This window comes from Chenopodium quinoa, unplaced genomic scaffold (assembly GCF_001683475.1).
Source record: "Chenopodium quinoa cultivar QQ74 unplaced genomic scaffold, ASM168347v1, whole genome shotgun sequence".
NCBI lineage: Eukaryota > Viridiplantae > Streptophyta > Magnoliopsida > Caryophyllales > Amaranthaceae > Chenopodium > Chenopodium quinoa.
In genome coordinates this window covers 708,476-732,734 of record NW_018744828.1, presented here as the reverse complement: position 1 = coordinate 732,734, position 24,259 = coordinate 708,476, and the positions used below count along the sequence as shown (strand labels likewise).

Genomic DNA, 24,259 nt, shown 5'->3' with positions numbered 1-24,259 from the left:
GTTGGAGACCTCCTTATCAGAGCCTACCTGCTCTCTGGTCTCCTGGAGGGGAGCAGTCTCTTTGTTTAAAATGCTATCACCCGGGGTGCTAGGAGCGCCCCCGGGTGAGCCTCTCTGCTCTACCTCTCCTTGCTCTACTTCACCGCCTGAAGCTGGGACCTCAGGCGGCTGCTCATCTGAGCTCCCACTTCTGTAGTTGGGATCTTTGGCAGTAGACCGGATTCTGGCCATTGTGTCCTGCACAGACACAGAGTCGGTCGATATGGGTGTTGAAAAAGGGTTGTCCCAAAGAACAGAGGCGGCAGACCCAGTTCTAGACTCAGCCGTACTAATAAACCGGCTGCGTTCACAGCTAGGTTCCGGGTATGGGTATAAGGGGTCCATCTACTTATGGGACCAATGAACAAAAATGCGAGTAAAAGACTCAAACGGAAATACATGAAAAAGCTAGAAAGAATAGAGACGGTACCTAGAAGAAAATCTGGAAATTCTTTGGGATGCTTGCGAAGACGCAGGCGGTTCAAAATCCGGCTGGGTTTCTCTGATTACCCTCTCGAAAACCTTTGGCTAGCTTGCAACGACCCAGACGGTCTGTAGACCGGTTGCTCTCAACGAATCTCAACTCCGAATGCTCTCAACTCTCAAATTGCCGGCTGCTCTCAAATTTTCAGAAATTTGGCAAAGTTTGTAAATGAGAGCTCGGGGGACATCTTCTCCTATTTATAGAATTTGTCCCAGAAGGTGAAAAGTCGTGACTCTTCGCCTTCTGCTTTTCCATCCTTCAAAAAGAATCTGAAGAGTTGTAAAAAAAAAAAAAAAAAAAAAAACTTTCACCGGCGCCATGTGGCACCCTGCCACGTCAGCACCAGTGAGGGGCAAATGTTTGGGGTAAAAATACCCTAAACACGTGGCCCAATGGCCTAGTGACACGTGGCATCCAGCCGTTGGTCAGCAGGGCTCCAATCCTCTGCTGACACGTGTCCTCTAAACCCTAAAAGGGAAACCATCCCTTCCCCACTATAAATAGTGGAAGGACCCTCATTAATGGGAGGCTGGAACATTTGTTGTTCACATTGAATACTCCTCAAAAAGAAAAACACTTACCCCAAGCAATATTAATTGCAGAATACTCCCATTACGCGAGAAGTAACTTCTACATTACGTGCATTTTACCTCCCGTATCTTTACTAACTTGATCGTCGGAGGCGGAGCTCCTACCCCCAGGAGTCTTCGTGATTTTGCAGGCACAGGCGTCGAAGGGCATTCTTGGAATTGTAACTCTCCCGCAGGACACATCAAAAAACCCCGAAACAGCTATCACTTGGGTAGTAGAGTAAATAATTAAGTGAACTTCTTGATGTGTATATTATCACACACAAATATAACGTGTGACATTTTTTCGTGACACAATACTCCATATATATTACTATAATAATTTCAACCCGAGCACAAGGTCAAAAACTAAATCATGTTCTTAATGTGTACATTTTACACCCAAATGTAACATATTACATACAACATTTCTCGTGACACAATATTTCATATATCATTTTAATAATCAAAACCCGAAACCGGGGTCAAAAACTAGTTTTGATTCAAACAGAGTGATGATCTCCTACCGCGTGAACAGGTGGAAAGGTCATTCAATTTTCTATAAATTTCTATACCTGTAATTTCGTCGAACACGCGGTGTGCTCAATTCTCTGCTCTTTCTTCCTCTGCTTAAACAACCCCAAAATACTCCCACCAAACTTCTTCACTACAACTTTCTTACTCATCATAAAAACTATCACTTTCAAAATTTCAGCAGAAAAAAACAAGAATGTGGGGATCAAACTTTGAGAAATTATATTTTTCAGTAATTCTGGTGTTTTTGTTCTTTTCTGCAACATTTTTTCAGGGTATTTTCTGTGAACCCCAGAATCATGGTGGTTCTTCTGCAATCAATGGCTTTGATCTAAGTGCTGTTTTTCGTGTTCAGGGAAACGTTTATCCTGATGGGTATCTCTTCTTTTTCTTAATCTTGCTTATTTTCTAATGTTTTTATGATTTTTATGTTTTTTTGTATTGTTGAATTTTGTTTTATGATTTTGATGCATGATTAATCTTGAATGTGATGTTGGTGGGTTGAAAATTGTGTACTGTTGAATTTTGTTTTATGATTTTGATGCATGATTAATCTTGCTAGGCAATTTTGACTGCATTTTTGTCATGATTTTGTTCTAGTTCTAGCTCTAATTATAGTTATATTTATAATTTTAATGATTAATTATGACTTATGAATCTCATTTTATTGTGAATTTGATTGCCCATTGAATCTTTTGTTTGATTTATTTTGAGTAATTTTTTGCATTTTTTTTTGGTTTGACTTGTTTGTTTTTGATGAAAATTTCATCTTATTTAGTAATTTGTTTGCATGAGAGTTATTTAATGTTTGACTTCTCGTTGTGTTGATAAACTTTCTTGACTTATCTTTTGTTGATTAACTTTCCTACCCTTTTCCTTTTCCTTTTCCACCTTTTCCGTCTTCCTACCTTTATTCAAGTGTTTTCTTTTGCAAAATTAAACTCAAAACATGTCAAATAGGTCGATCGGATTGGGTTTGTTTCGGGTGTTTTTGGTCTTTTCGGATTTGGGTAATTATGGATTTGGTTCGAACAATGCTTGTTCAAAAACTCGTGTGTTCGGTTTTAGGTTCATCCAACAAAGAATTACAACTTTTTTCTATCTTTAGTGAGATGTAAATATAGAATTAAACAAACAAGATGTCTAAGTGCAAACAACATTAAATAAGCAAATAGCAAGTCATAATACAACTAGTGTAATTTTATTATTTTAACCATTCAAATGATGTTTAAGTTCAACAGAAACAATGTTAAAAATCATTTATATTTATTTATTTTTGTGAAGTTCTCAAATCTGATTCTATTACCTTAAAATGTAATGGTTTTTGGGTTGATTGAGATGTGCAGGGTTTTGATTCTGGCAACATTAGATTTCATATTAATTTACACATCATTCTAAATCAAAAGAGACTTCATTAAGGTGTGAACTGATTGTTCGTTCATTCTTGATCAAATTAAGTTAATCTTACATGTCACATTTTTTCCGGAGCATGACAAGCCACGTAATTTATGCATATCAGATGGTTCTCATGACACAATGCTCCATTATCACTATAATAATTATATATTACCCAATAACCCGGGGGATCTTTCACACACATGTCTAGCGTGTTATGTGTGATGGTTCTCGTGACTTGAAACTCTATTAATTTTAGTAACTATCACATAGGGGCAAAAATCAAGTCGCATTCTTGATGTGTATATTTCACACACAAGTCTATTGTGTTATGTGCAAAATATACAGGTATTTCGGAAGTTTCAAATAAATTCGAATTGCAAAGTTTTGGCCCAACCTACTCACCGTGTCAAGTTAACTTTTGACAGATTGATTATTGTTCCTTCTGCTGACAAAATTTTACGCCTCATCATAATTTTTAGTTTGCCCTGTATCATTGAAACTCTTTACTCTGTATATTCTAAGATTTCTAATGAACTTCTTAAAATTTCTCCTATTTCTCATTCTTACTATCAATATTATTAGTGCAGCAGCAATTAGTAAGTTAACTCTGCTGGCATGACACTCTAGGAAGCGCATTTCTTGATTAAATACAGCTATGGTTTAATTTTTTTAAAAAAATTGTAATTTATATAACACTTCAGAAAAACTTCAGAAAGTAAAAGTCAGGTCATCATCAATCTCATACAGAAGTGGTGCATTCTACTTCTTGTTAGCACTAAGTAGTCTGTCATCTTGAATTGTTCTAATTTCGAGGGTGGAATCATGGAAGAAGTATTAGGAAAAAAATGTACTTTCTTGTACGAGTTTGAAACATTTGAATTTGACATAGTTGTCAGGACTCTCAGGAGCAATAAGAGGCCACTATTCTAGCTGCTCTATCTGTTGCTTTAGAAAAGGGCATCGCAATACAACCAATTGCTTCAAATTATTTTTCAAGTTTCAACTTTAAGATTTTAGCTTCCTTTGTATGAACTAGTATTTTGGCTAGTGCCAAGGATTTTATACCCCATAATATGATTCATGAGTGGCTCATTGGCTCCCATCCATGAAAATAGTTGTAGATTCATGAGTAACTTCCCTTTTCTTTCCTAAGTAAGGTATACAAAATGTCTATTCCATTTACCAATTTTGGCAAATATGAGCAATGGAAAGTTACTTTATGTGAATCTCGAACTTGCTTGAATTATTTTTTCCCCACAGTACTCATGATTCAACCTGGAAAAAGTAAAATTCTCAGTCCAGGGCATATATATGTTCATGGTTTCCTGTAAACAAGAAAGAAATCTTTTTTAAAAAAACCCCTTATTTTTCCGGAGTATCAGTCTCTTAAATGAACCACTCATTCTTGATTGGGTAAAAACAACTACAACATTATATATTTGAGTATTTTGCCAAAATCCTACTGCAGTAACAAACTTGCTTCATGTATTGCTAAATCATCAATGTATTCTAAGTAAAGGGGGAAGCTTTGTTTTCACACATTCTTGCTTAGCTTCGTGTGGCTGACAGTGTTCTTCAGCCGCAATGAATGTCATCTTAATGTATTCAGTTCTGCCTTTTGCTTCTTGATTGTGTGATTTTCACTGCTATAATCTTACACAGAGTTTAACCTTCAATTCAAGTGGCTTCAAGTTTAGTGGGTAGATACAACATGGTCCATATCACAGCATGACTTTGATCACTTCTATTATTCATGTTAGATCTTCCTTTTTGCTTTTCTGTATAGCTGTTTCATACTAGGCTGCGCATACATTCTTCATTAGTTCATCATTTTTACGCCCTGCAATTATTTACCAATTCTTACTAATCATCATTGTCAAATCTCATATTAATCTGATATGTTGATGTCAAGAATAAGGGGAAACATTGAAATTGCTTTTAGTATCTGACAGAATACACCTTTGCCTTCTGTTTGTGTTTCCTCTTAACTGATGTTTCTTCTTGTTTACTGCTGTTTTCGTGTTGAAGGGAATGTTATCCTGATCATTATAATTTTGTGCTAAAAGTTTGCTTTTTTGTTTTATTTTTATTTTTGTTTTATTTTTTTTATTTTTTTGCTTTTTGCTTTTTGTTTTGTTTTTCAATCAATCAATCAAAGCCGTAATCTCACAAGTGGGGTCGGCTACATGAACCAAAAGTGATTATTCTGTATAGTCATCCACAAAAATCTTCTTCCTCCATCCCTTACGACCACGTAAATCCATATGCTTCCTATCCTTCCTAGCTCCTTCCAACCAAGGCATTTTCGGTCTCCCTCTACCTCGTTAAAACTCTTCATGATCTTACTATTCCACTCTTTGTGCCGGTGCGCCCTGGGGTCTCCGTCTTCTTTGTTTTGTTTTTATTTTATTTAAATTCTTATGCTTTGGCGAATATGGAAAAATGTCAGGAAGACTATGAAATATAGTATCTCTTATCACTCCTATCTCTTTCATAGTAGCTTGATTAACAGATTCACATTCTCTTTTTGATGTGAATATTGCTTCTGTTGCTGTTTCTAATTCTGAGTTTCCCAAAACTCTCTCTCTCTCTCTCTCTTTTTTTTTTTTTTTTTTTTTTTTTTTTTTTTTTTCCCACTCTTAGCTTTTTATCTATAAATTTGGATGAGCATTTAATAATGAATCTTGAACTAAAATCTGTTTCATAAGTATCAAAGTTTATTCAATGTCTTTGCAATGTTTGCAGGTATTTCTACACTACCTTAAATATAGGCAGTCCTCCTAGACCTTATCATCTTGATATTGATACTGGCAGCGATCTCACATGGGTCAACTGTGATGCACCATGCGTGAATTGTCCAAAGGTAATTTCTTCATTGGAACAGATCTGAAATGATAAATTGAGAACTTTCTATTGTCTCATTGTCCCTTTACAAAAGTATAATTTATATCTTCCTTGCAGAGTCCTCACAAGCCTTACAAACCCCAGGGTAATAATGCTCTCCCATGTAAGCATGCCCTGTGTGCCGTCCTGCAACATTCTTCAAACTATCCTTGCCACAATCCTAGCGATCAATGTGACTATGAAGTTGAGTATGCTGATCATGGTTCATCTTTTGGAGTACTGGTGAGGGACAACTTCCCCCTTCAATACTTGAATGGTTCCACTACACATACTCCTCTGGTTTTTGGGTTAGTACTTCTTATATCTCTTGCTGAAATTAAATTTGTGATACGGTTGGATCCTCATATCCTGGATAAAAAATTATTTTCTCCAATCCTAAATAAATTTAATCAAGATGTTTTTTAGTATCAAGTTATTGTTTTATAAATGTAAATTTTTTCTTGGTTTTACTTAACTTCCCCTTCTCAAAATTTTCACTGAATGTGATTGTAGTATATAATGAGCTTATGATAGATACACTGGTACTTATTTAATTTTTCTTTTAATTATATGTGCATCAGTCTCAACACTTTTTTTGGGATTGAAATTTGGAAGAAGGGTAATCTATTGGATTTCAATTTCAAATTTGAAGCATAATATCCTTATATGAACCCTGTGAAGATAATGAACTTTATGATTGTTTCTTCAGTTGTGGCTATGATCAAGATCTCTCTAGTTCAACCGAACCTCCTTTCGTGGATGGAGTTCTTGGGCTGGCAAATGGAAAATCCAGTATCTTGTCTCAACTTAATGACTTAAAAGTGACCAAAAACGTGTTTGGCCATTGCTTGAGTGACCAAGGAGGAGGTTACCTGTTTTTTGGGGACACACTAATTCCTGCTGGAACTGTTTGGGTACCGATGTTGAAAAAACAAGTTGGGTAAGCATTCTTTTTGCTATTTAGTTTGCCTGATTTGTTATTGTTTGGCTAAATATTCTCCACCTTGTCTAACCTCATCATGATGCATTTTAGGAACTATTACTCAATAGGACCTGCAGAGCTGCTCCTTGATGGGAAAATCGTTTTCAAGGGTGGTCTTTCCTTTGTTCTTGACAGTGGAAGTACATATACTTACTTAAGTAGTAAAGTTTACAAAGCTGCATTATCCACGGTGAGAATTACAATCACTTGCACCTTGAAATCTTGAATGCACTTTTAACAAAGTGTAGCCAACTTAAATATCTCTCCCACAACTTTTTATTCAGATTAAGAAAAACATCAACCAAAAGGAGCTAAATATGGCTCCTGAGGATAAAACACTTCCAATATGTTGGAAAGGTGTAAAACCCTTCAAATCCATCAATGATGTCAAAAAGTTTTTCAAGCCTTTGGCTTTGAGATTCTCAAAACCAAATAATGCAATGCTGGAAATGTCACCAGAGGCTTATCTTATTGTCAATGTGAGTAGTTTTGTTCACTTTCTCTATGATGATTACAAGTATATCAGGATATTGAAGTTTTCTTTTTTCCCGGTCTTCAGAAACTTGGCAATGTGTGCTTGGGGATATTGAATGGTGCTGAGGCAGGGCTGGATAATCTCAATGTTCTTGGAGGTGAAGCTGTTGCTCGTGTTGAATCATCTACTCCATAATTTACTTGTATATGCTTGTAACTCTTATTGTTTTTCTGCTTGCAGATATTTCACTGTTGAACAAAATGATGATATACAACAACGATAAATCCCAGATTGGATGGACAACTGTAAACTGTGACAGGCTTCCAAAGTTCTGATCATATGCACTTGTGGTTTCTTTTTCACTACTTTGATATGAGAGCATGCTTACCTGGGAAATTTTTATTTTTCTCTTTATTTAACAGCTTGGATCGTGACAGTGACATAGATTTTTATCGCTCGGAGTACGCCTATGATGAGCTATAGCATGATCCAGGGAGCTATACTGAATCTCAACAGGTGAAGAAGCTGTTCTGTAGTGAATATGGTAAATAGACAAACTTATAATTGATTAAGTTGTAATCTTCCTATTTAGGAAGCCTTGGTTTTGATGTAAATGACTGTAGCTTACTCAAGGTATATATGGACACAATTACTATGAATTGGACTTGTTACATGAAGATACCAAAAATTTACTCAAGGCTGCTATGATTGGTGATAACTGCAATCTTCTTTATACAGTAGTTATACTGATTTTTCAAAAAGAACTATAAAAAAAAATAAATAAATAAAGTCAAAAAGGAAAATATAAAAGCTGACGATCTCTCGTTGTTGTGGCCGGGCTGGAGTAATCTAAAAACGAGGGACTTTTCTATTCTATACACAATAAGACTCAAAATAGCATAATGGATATCACATAATAACCAATTTGCAGAAATAGGAATGGACCTCGACCAAAAAGCAAGGAAATCAAGGTGGAACAGTCGATGAGCATGAGAATATGACTGTAACTTTTATGAATACCCATTTGGGGTACCCAGAGACACGCTTGTAATTCCACCTCTAGTTATACTGTTATAATTTGAATTTGAACCTATTGATTAATTACTATTTCTATCATGAAAATGACACATTTTAAATAGTTTTCGAATCCCTAACGACTACGGTTAGGGTTTCGAGGGTGGGGGAGGGGCGGTCGGAGGATTTTAGGGGGAAAGTGTTTCTAGGGTTATGCGTGGGTGTGGAAAGGTTTTTCTGGGGAGGGTAGATATTTTAGAGGGGAGAGGTGGGGGAGGTGTGATGGGTTACGACGAGAAGTATGGGAGGTGCAGCAAGTTCAAGCAAGGTGACTAGGACTACGGCAACGTGGCTAAGCGAGTTCTAGAGAGTAGAAGGTTGGTGGGTATGGGGGCTATGGGAAAGAAATGGAAAAGGATAGGGGGGTGGGGATACTGGGGAATCAATGCAATCTAATTTTGGGTGAGCTCAAAAATAAATATGGGGATTCTAAAACTCGAAACCAACAACTCTCTCTAAAAACTTTTCCTTTCTTCTCTCTCCTGTCCCAAGACTCCCAACAACCATCAAACCCTAAAGAACTCGCCGGAGTTCCGGCGCCGCAGCCGTACTCCGGCGAGTTCCTATTGCATTTCTGCTCTGTTTTTTCTCACAAATTCCTCCTCCTTCTCTCACAAACGTTTTTTTTCCTTTTCCTACTTATATTTCTAAGAATTCAATTTATTCTTAGATTTGTTTTTAAAGGTGTGTTTGTAGGGATTTATCCCAATTAAGAAGAAGAGGGGAGAGTGCTTTTGATCCACAAGTTCGTGTCAAAGGAAGATTTCCATCGGCGAAACAAGGGCAAAGGGCTAGGCCTAACACCGCCGTCAGTGGTCTGGTGTTGATCGTGACGGAAACGGTGAAGTTAGGGTTAGGGTTTCGGGTTCCTTGCATTGGATGGCTAGGCCTAACGCCGCCGTCAAGAGTGTTTGTGACGGAATCGGTGAAGTTAGGGTTAGGGTTTTGGGGTCTTTGCTTTGGATAAGGGTTGTTGGGCTCCCCCTCTGTTTTTTTTTTCCCTTAACTTTCTCTTTGGTTTAAGCTTTGTACTATTGTGATGTGGGAGTTTCTTTTATGGGTTTTGTTGTTCTTCTTTGTTAGTTGTATTTCCATTGTTAGTAGTATTTTATTTGGAAGTTTGGTGTTTTATGGGTTGGTTGAAGTAGACTCGTGATGCTTTTCTCACATTAAGGTGGGATGGTCTTGCCTTATTCGGAGGTTTATTTTGGTACTTGGTTTTCTAAAGGATAAAGGAGTGTTGTGGGAGCTATGGTTTGTGTTAGTTTATGCTAAAAGGATTATAAGGTATTTTAATGCCTTTTTTGATTCTAGAGTGTTGGTTGTAGTTGTCGGTAAAGAAGTTGTTGAGGTTTTATGGTCTATGTCAGTGTCCCATTCCAATTTCAAATGTCGGAAGATCTTTAGAGAATTGACTATGTCTAATTCTCTTGATAATTTAGCAATGGTTTTTCAAATCGTTGTCTCGAAGGAGGCTCCCCAAATGCAAAGTTTGGGGGTTCATAGCATGTCATTTGTAGTCCCTCTTCTTGAGCAGGGGCTACGTGTACCTGTTTACGGTACGGGGTCGCAAGTTGCGACTCGTTTTACCTGGTGTGGCAATGACACTCTCTCTTTACCAACCCTTTCGTCTCTATGGGTTTTGCTCTTCAACAACAATGTTTTCTCCGTCCTTATCTCAACCGTGGTGCCTATTAAAAAGTATGATCCAAGATAAGCAGATTTGGTAACAAGTATCGAGACTTGTCGATCAAAAAGTTTTTATGTTTTTGCCTTTGTTTATGTTGGTTTGTAAGAGCTAGTTTGGCTCGTTTAACTGCTTCGTAGTTTGTAATAGTGGATTTGCTTTTGTAAAAAAAAAGATAAAAATAAAAAATAAATATGGGTAAAGAGAATGAAATAAGTGTCAAACAAACAACAACAAAGAGAATGATGTATGCTCATTCCCTTTCCATGTTTCATTTCATGTTTGATCATGAAATTAAAAAAAATGGTTTTTCACCATATACCTGTTGGGGTTTGGTGAGTCCGACTCACCGCGGAAACAAACCCAAAAACAAGACCGCACTCGCAATAAATAAAACCATAAACATACTTAAATTAATCACAAGATTAAGATAAGACAATTACCTTTGGAGCGTGCTTCGCCCAACCGGAAGGGGCTCTTACTTCGAAAGCAAGCCTCGAAATTACGACGACCTCCAACGATAGTCCATCCACAACTCGACCACCGAAAACAGTCCAATGCCTTGGGGTTAGCAAGGCCCGACCAAAACCCGAGTGATTAATGAGTTCAAAGGTTTTCACAATGGTGATGCTTTTTTCAACTCTCACTCAAGTGCTTTTCCCAATACCCCAACTTGGGTATTTATAGGGAAAAGCTAGAGAGTGAAAAGCTCTCCCATCAATGTGGGAGAATTTGATTTTCCTATTTTATTTTAAAGCTAAAATAAAATTAATAATCAAACTAGTAATAAATCAACAAGTGGCAAGCTCATGAGAGAGGTTAAGTGAGGACCATTTGGAGGAGGGGGGACCAAACTTGCTCCAATCCCTCTCCCAAAACCGGCCAACACAACACCTCACACACCTCTCACCATGCGCCACATGGCACCCACCCTTGGGCATCAAGGCACCCAAGGTGGGCTGCCTTGACCGTGGCTGCCACACCCAGCAAGCCCAGCACAAGCGTGCGGGCTACTAGCGCTGCCAGCCAACAAGCCTAGTGTAATCCCCCGTATTTTAAAATATGTTATAAATGAAATTTAATTTTATTTATAATATTGTTTTATAATTTTCCTTAATTTAATTTCAAAATATTCAAATTATTAATTAGGGTCAAAAATTATTTTGGTACAAATCATTTTATGAACCTTCATTCTATAATTTATTTCAATACAACTAAAGTTTAGTCTATTTCAATCATTTGGCCCATTAATTTTATGAGGCACAATCTTTCTATTTACCCTACAACATTCTCCCCTATAAATACCCCATTAATCCCCAAAATTTTCACACACAAAAAGGTTAGTCTTATTTTCTCCTTTGTTTTATTAATTTGTATAATTATAATTATTGATTTATGGGTTTTGATTTTATTGTTTGAAATTAATTTAATTAGTATCAAATTGTATTTTGATGATTCAATTTGATAATTTCAGATTTTATAAATATCATAATTTTCAGATTTTGTAAATTTCATAACCTTGTGTTTTTAATTATTGAAAATCATGATTTTAGGGTTTTTATGAACAATTGATTTAGGGCTTTTATAGTAATGATGTTTTGAAATTTTGGTGATTATAACTAATGATTAGTTTAACTTAATTCCAGATTATTTTGAATATGTAAATTCGTGTTTTAATTTTAGATTTCCGTTCGTTAATATTAATCTCGTTTTAATCCCGGTCAGGTTCTGAACTCATCCGATTTTGATAAAAAGTACAGTTTTCCATGTAGAAACAACGTTTTAAGAAAGAATCACTACCTTAGGTAGTGTGCACCACCCTTTCGTGGCCAATATCAGCCTCTAAATATGATTTTCGAGCAGTTTTTGATTTTAACGAAGTTTTTTTATACTTAAAATATTATCCTTGAGTTTGATTAATAAAATTAATTATGTTTAAAGTTAATTAATCATAAATATATGTTTTTATTGAAGTTTTAAGTGCTGGAAATAGTTTCTAAGTACCACTTTTGATGTTTTATAAAGAGGGTTTAATCACCCATTAAAAAGGGAGATTATAGGGGTTTTTAAATAATTTTCAGATTTTTATTAAACTTGCTGTAATTTTATGTGTAAGAGTGTATTTTAAGGTTTTTATGAAGAAAATTTAAAGAACTATATATAAGCCTTTAATTTTAACTAAAGGGAAGGTTTTAAAGTGTTGTTTGATTTGGATTTTGAAGGTTTTAAAGTAAGTTAGTATTGCTGTAAATTTGATTGATTGGGTATTGAGATGTTATTGTTTGGTTTAGGAGAGGATTTTATTGAAGGTGATTTCTAGATAGTAAAGTGGCATACCAATTCGTTTATTCAAGGTATGTACAAGTTACGAAACCTTGCTTTTAGGTGCATGTTTAAGGACGGATCGAGAACTTAGTACCATGTATAGGGATGACTGAGTTAAATTGTTTGGTTATACATTGTGAATTTCGTATGACGGCACTGTTTTATATTGCAAGAATTATTTGTGCTCTAATTATGCAAGGTGCGCTTAGAGGCAAAGGTATGTGATTTGTGGAATGATTTATTTATTACTCATTCATGATTATGCAAACAGGATGAGTAAAGGAAGAATTCAAGTCTTATAAGACGAGGTTAAGGTTTTGGGGTGCCTTATGCACTCAAGGTGTTTATACACCGAGGTAGTAAAGGAATAAATAATAAATGTTGTTTGTCACTAATAAATCAAGAATTGAAATTGGAAACTTGCCTTGTTTGATTGAATTGAGTTTGGAATGTTTGTATTGTTATGCATATGAGTCATCACCAAGTCTAAACCTGTAAATCACGTAAAGTGCAAGATGGATGAGCAATAAAACTCTGGATTGGTGCACTTCTGGAGTAATGACAATCAGGGGTTGGGGTACACGGGGTATTAGCCGTGTACTTTTCTCAAGGCCGTCTAATCTACGAGTCTCTTATTTCAAATATTTTTTTTAAAAACTAGGAGTTAGGTGAGATCTCATACTAACTACGGTCACGGAGTCACACTCGTGTCGTTGGATGTTTATTGATGTTTCCGAAAGGAGGCATGAAGTTTTTCTTTTATTGATGTTCCAAATGGAGCTTGGGTTGGACAACCTTGTCTATTGCGTAATCCAATGAATAAAAATAATGATTTACCTATTACTAATTAATGGAGTCATAGTGATGTAAATAGTTGAGTCATGTGTCGAGTCTACAAACTAATGATGCGTGATGATTGATTATTAATAGCATGCTAGGGATTTCTTATTATGTTTCGCAGCTTGTATGTACTCAACTTTGCTGATTGCGTGCTTTGTGTGTCTTTCTTTGGTCATGGCCTTCACCTTTCAATGACCTTGTGACGATCCAATTTTTACACTTGTAATATTGGGGAGCAGATTAACCATAGGTTCTTACATATGCAACATCTGTTTCTAGATGGTGGGATCTTGAGTGGAGAGTTAGTTACTTTTCTTATTTATATTGCTATTTACATTTAAAGTTATTTAAACTCAACTTTACTTTCATACTATTTCTATTGGTTTAAGTTTTGAATAAGGGCCTTAAGGGTTCCAAGTTGTAAGATTTAATTTGGTTTTGGTTATTGGTTTTGAAACTTATATATACTTGATTTAGTTTTTCCGCTGCTATTTTCTGAAAAAGCCTTAACGTTTGAACACGTGACGGTAGCACGCTAGTAATTCTCTTGAAATTGTTCAGGTTGTTCACAGGTTTTTAAGAGAGAATTATTGGAGTGTTACACCCAGCATGCTTGTGCGGGCTGCTTGCGCTCTTAGCCAGCGAGCCACGCACCAAGGATGCGGGCTGCTGTTAAGAGCTGCGGCTGGCCTTGCGCCTTGGCCCAGCAATGCTAAGCAGCACGCATTAGCCCAGCCATGCTACTGCGGTTGGCGCGGCTAGCCTTGCGATGCTAGCATTGGTGTTCTAGCACGCACCAGCCAGCCTAGGCTCGGTTTGGTGCGCATGCTAGCCACCATGCTAGGTCATACGCCCCTAGCACTCGGTTTTCCCGGGGCATTCCAATGCTAGGGGTATTTTGGTCTTTGTTGATTTATTATTATTTCCATGTCTCGTCTTTTAATATTTTTCGACTCGACTTCCGACGTTCGGTTTCGACGCTCTAAGCTCGAATTCCCGACGTCTAAATATTAATTACTCGGTTGACTTATTAATTCCTTCCGGATTAATTCGTCACTTTGGTTCGTTAGTTGCTTGGGTGTGACTCGAAGGGTTCAGTCAAGATTAAGCTGTAATATTAATTATGCATTAATATTACTGATCGGAAGCAGCCTCCATCCAGGCATTCCGATCACTTGACCTTACTGAATATATTAGCTTTCTAATAATTCCGAACCCACTAACGGAATAGTACACTTGTTCGAAGGACACCATTCCTTTCAATCTCCCACTTGTCCTTCCAAGTGCGCATTTAGCGTACAACCTTTTTCCTATGTCGCTTAATGTCTCTTCATGAACTATAAGGTAAGATTATTTTGTCATCCTTATTACATCCAGAAGTGTTTCTCGATTCCGAGTCTGACTGTCAATAAACAGATGATTTCTAAAATCCATCCGAGCACGGCCATGCATTTTCACAGTCTCGCTCTACGAGAGGCCTTGTATACAACAAAGACATCTTCCCTATTTTAGTAGGGGGACATTCCCAGTCTTGTAATGTACCTCCTCTTACTGAGAGTAACTAGCCGCCCAAGTGTTGCCGTTATAATCCCCCTATTACGGCAGATGTTTGACAACATCAAAGCGGACTAGTGCTCAAACAAGAGAATTCACAATACTTGATTAGGGGATTTTTATCCACCAATCACCGTCTGACAAGTGGACCAACCAGGTTCCGCCACGTGTCCTTCACGTAGGCCAATAGGAGCCTGCCACGTGTCAATCACAGATACGTCCTCTACGGACCAATTGAGACACGCCACGTGTCCACCCATGCCAAATGGGAAAACCGGCCAACAAGGCCCAATCCTGTTTAGAGGCCCGGTCAGCCCTAGGTTTACCCTAAACCTAGAGAGTGGCACGCTTCTCAAGACTATAAATACTTAATTAATCCTCATTAAAGGAAAAAGCAATTAATGACTCTCACCTAGAGAAGTCTAAACACATTGATCACTCCTCCCCTAGAGGAACCAGATCTTCCCCCTTTAATTTCCGCACTTATTACTCCTTAATCAGGTACTAACTTGACCGTTGGAGGCGGAGCTCACAGGAGTCTCCGTTATTTTGCAGGTACAGGCGTCCGGTTCCAGTCTCGGAATTGTAACTCTCCCGCAGGACATCAGAAAACCCCGAAACATTTGGCGCCGTCTGTGGGGAGAGTACTTCAGAGATGGCATCCAAGTCTGTACCGACTCCTGAAGAGAGGCGTCCCCTAGACGACCCTCAAGTTCAGTCGGACCATGACACCGAAAGTGAATTTGAAGTTGAAACTCATACAGCTTCAGACGGGACCCTAAGGGCCCGACGTACCCGTCATACCGAAAGGAGGGAACGGGAGCATCTTCAAACAGGAAGCGAGCCGGCAGGCGCACCGCCTGTTCGGCAACAACCGACTGATGGGTCTGCTCCCATCACAAGGAACGAACTCATAACCTTCATGAGGGACTTCAAGGGAGAGATTCAAGAGTTGATCAACAAGAAGCCGCCTGCTTCAGTCAAGGAGCAGTCGGCCAAGAAACCCTCCACTTCACTGAAGCGGAAGCCAGTTCAAGGGCGAGAGGCGACTCCTCATCCTAAATCTAGGAAGCGGGAGCCACCTGCCCTTGATTTCACAAAATTCCGTTATCCTACAGGAAATAGGAAACCGGTTCGTCATATTCAGGCGGACGGGTCAAAGCAAACATTCACAGATGCTCGGCTACTGCTAGAGCAGAAGAAGAGTGACCGATTGTCAGAGTCGGCTTCTACTTCAAACTTTCAAGACAGTTTGCGAAATGCCTCGATGAGGCATACTCAGTCGTACCATGAGAGTCAGTCAGGCGGCACCTCCCGTCAGTCCGGCTTTCATAGTGCCCAGGCGGTACCAAACTTACCATTTGTGCCGCAACAACAGTATTTTATGCAGCCACCTCCATTTGGTGGACCTACAGCAAAAAACGTCCAACCTATGGACTGGCAGCTACGGTTGCTTAGACTTGGTGAACAGCCGTCGGCCTTCTCCAAGGAAATTACTGAAGCCGCTCAGCCGGCCAAAGTGAAAAATGTATTAGTAGGCGCCTATGACGGCACTACTAACCCAGAAGACCATCTGATGGCATTCACCAACCTGATGTACCTTCAAGGGTTGGATGATCCCACTTGGTGCAAGTGTTTCCCAGCGACCCTCAAAGGAATCGCACAGCAATGGTTCGGCAACCTGCCGACTGGTTGTGTAAATAGCTTCAGGACGCTTGCTTACTTATTTGCCTCCAACTTCGCCATGAACATCCCTGCGAAGAAAACGACCCTTGATTTGGGAACAATTCAGCAGGGCGAGAAGGAGGGGCTTCGTTCTTACATCAGGCGGTTTAACCTGATGAGAATACAGATTCAAGGGTTACCGGATGAGGTAGCTTATACCGACTTTTTTAGAGGTCTCAAAGACGGGTCTACCTTCAAATTTGATTTGGTTCGAAAAAGGGTGGCGAATCTTCAAGAGGCCTTGATTAAAGCAGAAGCCTATATACAGGCGACTGATCTGTGTACAATAAAACAGTCGGACGGGAAAAGGTTCGACAAAAGAGAAGGACGACAGAAACAGTCGTCAAACAAAGATGAGAAAAGAGGTCTGGGCGGCTGATTCCTCTAAACAGCTGGCCCAGAAAAAGAAAAAAGAATTCAAACCATACTCCCCAAAGTATGCGTTTAACAAGGATAACCAGTTTATCCTAAAAGAAATCAAGGGACGGATCTCAATTGAGAAGCCGGTCCCCATGAAGGGTTCTGCAAACAACCGGAACCAAGATAAAATCTGTGCTTATCATGATGACATTGGTCATCACACCAATGACTGCATCAGTCTTATGCGGTACCTAGACCGCCTGGCTGAGCAAGGTGATCTTGACACTTATGTCAAGAAATCTACGGGGAACACTTCCTCAAGAAAGCTGTCGGCCAAAAAGAATCAACAGGCCGACAGCTCCGATACAGATGATGCAGTCGTCTACACCATTGCAGGCGGCTTCTCAGGAGGCGGCCCCACTATTAGGGGCAACAAAGATAATATAAGGCGGTTAGATGTAAATTCCGTTCACCAAGAACGGCCGTCCAAATTTACATTTCCTGAGATTGTCATCACTGAAGAGGATCTAGGAGGGGTAAGGGGGCCGCATGACGACCCTCTAGTTATTGAATGTAAAGTGGCCAACCAGAGGGTTGGCCGAATCCTCATAGATACCGGGAGCTCCTCAGATCTCATCAGCAGCAAATGTCTGTCGAAACTGAAATATCAGACTGACTGCATACATCCGGCCTCCCACCCTTTAATAGGGTTTGGAGGAGGAGTCGTCCACCCACTGGGACGAGTAGATTTACCCATTCGCCTGGGCGAAAAAGGGGAAGGACGACACATGGTAGTCCGGTTCCTAGTAGTAGAGGAACTCTCGGCCTACAACATGATTCTGGGTCGACCAACCCTGAATAATTCCAAGGCTGTTATAATCCCGTCTCTTATGTTGCTCAAGTTTGAGAGGGATAATGGAACAGTCGGCTCCCTAAGGGGAGATCAGAGGATGGCCCGAGAGTGCTATCTCTCGGATGTCAAGCCCACTGTTATGGCCACTGGGTCAAGTGGAGAAAAAAACAGACCTTGACAATGTCAAGGAGAGTGCGCCTGTTCAAGAAGCAGGCGGCAAAAAGAGAAAGGCGTCCCAGACAGAGTCCGCAAGAAAAGCGAGAAAATAGCAATCATTGGCAGAGGAGCGGCCGGATGAGTTCCGCCCTCAGCCGGCTGGTGAGCATGCGGACCTGATCTTAGACGACTCACGTCCTGACCGAACAGTCAAAGTTGGGACGACTGCTCTGAGAAACCTTGGTGACGACTTTCACAACCTATTGAAAGAATACAAGGACATCTTTGCATTTGAAGTCCATGAAATGCCAGGCATTAGTCCTGATCTGGCGGTACATAAACTCGCCGTGGATCCGAAAAAGAAGCCGGTACGGCAAAAGAAGCGGAACCATGGCGAAGAAAGAAGTCAGGCGGCAGCCGCCGAAGTTAAAAAATTACTTGATGCAGGGTTCATTCGGCAATGTTACTTCCCAGACTGGGTTGCAAATGTGGTGCTTGTTAAAAAGCCGAATGGCACCTGGCGAATGTGTGTAGACTACACAGACTTAAACAAGGCGTGCCCCAAAGACAGTTACCCTCTGCCTAAAATTGATAACCTGGTCAACTCAACAGCCGGCCATGCCTTGATGAGTTTCATGGACGCCTATTCTGGTTTCCATCAAATTCCCTTATGGAAGAAAGATCAGGAGAAGACGGCCTTCGTCACTGATCAGGGGTTATACTGTTACACGGTCATGTCGTTTGGTCTTAAGAATGCCCCGGCTACCTTCCAACAAATGATAAACACTGTGTTCTTTGATCAGATTGGGAGAAACGTCGAGGCATATATTGATGATATGATTGTCAAGACTAAACTTCAGAAAGATCATCTGACGGACCTCCGAGAAACTTTCGCCACACTCAGGCGGCACCATGTCATGCTCAATCCCAAGAAATGTGTATTTGGAGTTGAGTCTGGGAAATTTCTCGGATTCCTTATCAATCAGAGAGGAATAGAAGCGAACCCTGAGAAGGTGCAGGCGGTCATTGACATGCAGTCGCCTCGTACCATTCGAGAGGTTCAGAAGTTAACAGGTTGTCTGGCGGCCTTGGGAAGATTTCTAAGCCGATCAGGCGACAAATGCCTATACTTCTTCCAGGCAATTAAGAAAAAGGCAAGGTTTGAATGGGGGCCGGATGCTGAGGTCGCCTTCCAGAAATTGAATGTTCACTTGCATTCCTTGCCGAGGCTGGTCAGCCCTTTGCCCAAAGAGGTACTCTACATGTACCTGGCCGTCTCTGATCATGCGTTAAGCGCTGTTCTCCTTGCTGAAAGGGACGGCTGTCAGCTCCCGGTCTACTTTGTCAGTCACGTACTGAAAAATGCCGAGTTGAGGTATCCCCTAGTGGAGAAATTTGGTCTTGCACTCTTCATGGCTGTTAAAAAATTGAAGCCCTACTTTTTGGCACATACAGTCGTCGTGTATACAGACCAACCTATCAAGCGGCCGCTGACCATCATGGAGTCGTCAGGCCGAATGATCAAATGGGCCATAGAAATACAGAGCCTCGAAGTTACTTTCGAGCCTAGAAAAGCAGTGAAGGGGCAAGCCTTTGCTGACTTTATTGTAGAGATGACTCGTCCTCCTGACTCTCAAGTTCCAGACCAAGTATGGAAGGTATATGTGGACGGAAGCTCTACTTCAAATGGTTGTGGAGCAGGCGTCATATGTCAGTCGCCAGAGGGTGACAGGTTCGAGTATGCTCTACGCTTCAGTTTTCAGGCTTCAAACAATGAGTCAGAATATGAAGCTTTACTAGCCGGGATCCGCATGTGCAAGGCGGCAGGGGCAAGAAAAATAGACGCCTGTTCCGATTCACAATTGATAGTGAGTCAGTACAATGGCGAATACGAAGCAACCCATCCGGCCATGATCAAATATTTACAGGCGGTCCGACAAGCAGTCGGCTCCCTTGAGGATTTCCATCTGATCCAAGTGCCGAGATCAGAAAACAACCAGGCGGATGCACTGTCAAAATTAGCATCATCCGCCTCCTCTGATACTCCTCGAACTGTTTTTTGGGAAGTAATGGAGAAGAGAAGCATCGAGGAAAACCCTATTGGAATCCTAGACAGAAGCTCAACCTGGATAGATTCAATCAGGGCATATCTGACAAACGGTACACTGCCGGATGATCCTCAACAGGCGGCAGCACTGAAAAAACGAGCCTCCTGTTTTGAAATGATTAAGGGAGAACTTCACAAGAGGGGGTACCTTCAACCCTTCTTAAAGTGTGTTACTCCAGAAAAGGGACGAGAGATACTAGATGATCTTCACTCTGGTTACTGTGCTTCTCATATAGGTGGTAGGATGCTTGCTCAAAGGGCAAGGCGGCAGGGCTACTTTTGGCCTACTTTGGAAGCAGATGCAATGGAGATGGTGAAAAAATGTGACAAGTGCCAAAGGTTTGGCAAACTAATTCACCGTCCGGCTACTGACCTCACTACCATTCACGGCCCACTACCGTTTGCTAAGTGGGGCATGGACATTCTGGGTCCATATACGCCTGCTACAGGCGGAAGGAGGTACATACTTGTTGCCGTCGACTACTTCACTAAATGGGTAGAGGCGGAGGCTGTAAAGGGAATCAAGACGAAAGATGTAATTTCATTCATTTGGAAAAATGTCATCACTCGGTTCGGGGTTCCCATGTCTATGGTTTTTGATAATGGTCCCCAATTTGAGACGCCTGTTCTCAAAAGCTGGTTGGGTGACCAAGGAATTGCAAACTACTTTGCATCTGTCGGCCGTCTACAAGCAAACGGCCAGGTAGAAGCCTTTAATAAAATCATCTCAGACGGTCTCAAGAAAAAGATTGAACGAGCAGGCGGCCTATGGGCGGATGAACTACCACATGTTCTCTGGGCCATTAGGACGACTGAAAAAGGGGCGACTGGAGAAACTCCATTCCTCCTAACTTACGGTGCGGAAGCTGTTCTTCCAATAGAACACTACGAGCCGACTCTTCGTGTAATGCTATATGACGAAGAGGTAAACTGGGAAGCCATGCGCCTGGCATTACTCACTTCCTGAAAAGAGGGGCAATGCTGTCTTGCGCCATGAGATCTATCGCCTGAGAATGACTAGATCATACAACAAAAAAGTACACAGGCGTCCACTCAAAGTAGGGGACTTTGTACTTAGAAAAATGGAAGCAGTTGGTAGGGCTAATGAGTCTGGCAAACTAACTCCCAACTGGGAAGGACCCTACCGAATCTATGAGGAAGTCAGGGACGGTACCTACCGTCTGGAAACACCAGACGGACAACCGTTGCCTCGAACTTGGAATGTAGATAATCTTAAAAAATATTTCTTTTGAATGATGTAAAGTAAAGAGCTACTTAATAAAAGTTTGCACTTACTATTCAATTTTGTATTACGAGGGGCATGCCGTCTGTACCTTTACAGTCGGCTACTCTCCATTGAGTTTTTCACTCTATCTTCAGAGGGGCATGCCGTCTGTACCTTTACAGTCGGCTACTCTCCATTGAGTATTTTACTCACAATACTTAGCTAAAAAGATTAGGGCCTGGCCGACCCTGTGCCTAACAGGCGGCTACCCTTCTTTTACTTAGCACCTACGTTCACCAAGAACTTACCAAGGCCACAGGCCGAATGATCAGACCAGGCGCCAAGCCAACTGATCAAATCTACAAAACTAATACGACATGTCCCAACATCATAGTAGGCGTTCGACGGCATCCCTCCGGATGAAATTCGTCGCAGAGAGCAGCTCCCTTTTGGGTGGAACATTGTTCTATAAACTAATTACACGACACCTATACGACTGTCCCCAAGGGAAACCACGTAGCCGTTTTTGAGACAAGGATAACTCTATCACTAACCAAACCAGTGGTAGCAGTTGACATCTGAGTCAGATGACCGCCTGTATTACTTGGGATAAATACAGGGGGTACCTATTGAGTTAATAGCCAACAAACATTGGCGAATCAAGGGGTCTAGCCGGCCTTCGCCGCCTGGTACCTCTACTTCTCAAACAAAAGTGACGGCGACTGAGTAACTCCAACGTTAACTCATAGTCACTCCCTCAAATTTGGTATGGAACCTAAAAGGTTTGAGTCGTCCGCCTGTTTTTAACAAACAGGGGCACTCAAATCCCTATTCCTACTAGGTAACCTATTGAGTTAATAGCCAACAAACATTGGCAAATCAAGGGGATCAGCCGCCTGGTACCTCTACTACTCAATCTAGATTGTGACGAAGACTAAGTAACTCCTATGTTAACTTAATAGTCACTCAAACTTAGTATGGAGCCTAAAAGGTATGAGTCGTCCGCCTGTTTTTAATAAACAGGGGCTCTCAACCACTACTCTTGCTAGGTTAACAAATTATGAGTTAAAAGCAACAACATTGGCAATAAAGGGAAACAACCGGTACCCGCCGCTTGCTATCTTTACTAAATTCCTTGGCGACTAGGTAATACTCTATTTACTTGGTCAGACCACTTTCCTACTTGGTTAAAATTACAAAAAGACAGGCACGCCTGCCTAAAAAGGATCCAGACAAAATAGTTCGAATACCGATTGAATAAATGGCCGACTGATCGTCTATCCTGGAAACAAACAACCAGACGTCCAGGGGCATAGGCGGCGTACTAACTATCCGTACCTGTCTGCAACGTTCGACCATGTACAACAGTCGGTCTAGTAAACAATGGGATATTAGATATGGAATACTTGGACAAATTTGAAGCAAAACAAAAATTCATTAAAAATAAGTCGGTTATTAAAGACCAGCAAAATATTCAAAGCCCCGGCCCCCTGGCCGGGTAAATACAAAGCAAACGGCACGCAGGCCGTGGAAAGAATACATTAAGCTTAAGAAGGGGGCAGTTCAGTATTAGCAGCTGCCGCCTGGTCAGCACTCTTCTTGCTGGACTCGGCTTCAGCTGCATCCTTTTGTGATGCCTTACCCCCAAGTGGCACAAGCGCCACAACCGGCTCCTCCTCCTCCAACGCTTCTCCCAACGCCTCTTCTTCAGCAGCCGCCAGGATCTCTTGATTATATGTTTCCGAACACTGGCGGTACGTTCTTTCCCAAGAGGCAAAGTCGGCATTGGGGAACAGGCGGCCCCAGGTCATGCGCTGGATTTGAGCGGAGTCTTCCATCATCTCCCGGACGAGCTCTTTCTTCTCTTGCTCGGCCTTTTCCGAGAGCTCTTGGGTAAGACTCTTCTCTTGGCTCACCAGGCGTTCTTTTACGCTTGCCAAGGATTTCTCCATGGCTTCGTAAGAGTACATTTTTAGGCGAAGAGGTTTCAACTCGGCCTTAAGATTTGTGATGGTCGCCTCCAGCTCGTCATTCTTCTTCTGGGCCGCCTCTAACTGAGCCCGAACAGCGGCGGTAGCCTGCGCCTGATAATAAAGAATATCAATGGTCAGTACTTCATTTTGGGCAATTTGAAACATTGCCTTATCACAGTCAGAGGCGGCCATAGCTTTTGCAGCCTTTACCTCTTTGTTCTTCCGATCAAGCGGCTTGCGAAGGCCGTTAACTCGGAGCAGGGCCTAAGTAAAAAAAAAAAAAACAGGCGTCAGTTTCCAAACAAAAAAGATAACAGGCGTCCTGGAATTTAAATACTCAAAAAGTATACCTCAGCAAGGACCCCTGCAATCCCATCAAGGTCAAGGGTGCCGACACCCCTGACCGCCTCCCTTTCAGATGGAGGAACTACTTTGATCATGGACTTGGCTACCTCTACCAAGTCAGGCCCCTGAGGGCCGGCTGCATCAAGCGTAAAAAAGCAAGTTAGACCTAGTCAAGAAGGAAGCAAGTGTAAAAGTTTTTACAAGTAATTGTCCATACTTCTAGGCGGCCCCGCCGGAGTTTTAGAAGAAGTGGCCGGCTGCTTCTCAGCCGCCACTGTTTTCCTGGAAGACCCAGGAGAGCTTGCAACAGTCGTCCTCCGGGCCTTGGGGTCCGGCTGTTGCGAGGAAGAAGCTCTTGGAGTGCCCGACTGAAAAAAAAAAAAAAAAAAAAAAAAAAAAAAAAAAAAAAAAAAAGAGTTAGTATATGCATAAGATAACTCCTAAAAGAGGAAGAGTTTCGAAGCCTACCAAGGGTGCCCCCTTGTTGGGGGAGTCGGTACAAGACTGTTGCATGAGAGAGGCCCGCAACATGGCCGCCGCAGTCTTGGATGCTGTTATTTTACTCATGGCGTCAGCTGCAAAAAATAAACAGCAAAGTTAGTAAAAATCCCAAGTAAACAAGGCGTGAAAAAACAGAGTATTTGTCAGGCCGGCTACCTCTAGAGCACCAA

The 24,259-nt window shown here is 41.0% G+C and overlaps 1 protein-coding gene across 1 annotated transcript; it reads left to right on the top strand.

Annotated features, from left to right (window-relative positions):
- Window positions 1-1,579: 1,579 nt before the first annotated feature.
- Window positions 1,580-8,082, top strand: LOC110704275 (aspartic proteinase Asp1-like). The gene is made up of 9 exons (XM_021882068.1): window positions 1,580-2,001; window positions 5,770-5,887; window positions 5,986-6,215; window positions 6,617-6,847; window positions 6,941-7,079; window positions 7,174-7,368; window positions 7,449-7,521; window positions 7,605-7,692; window positions 7,787-8,082. Exons 1-9 carry the CDS (start codon window positions 1,823-1,825, stop codon window positions 7,845-7,847), a joined length of 1,314 nt encoding a protein of 437 aa, XP_021737760.1. The 5' UTR covers window positions 1,580-1,822; the 3' UTR covers window positions 7,848-8,082.
- The last annotated feature ends 16,177 nt before the right edge of the window (window positions 8,083-24,259 follow it).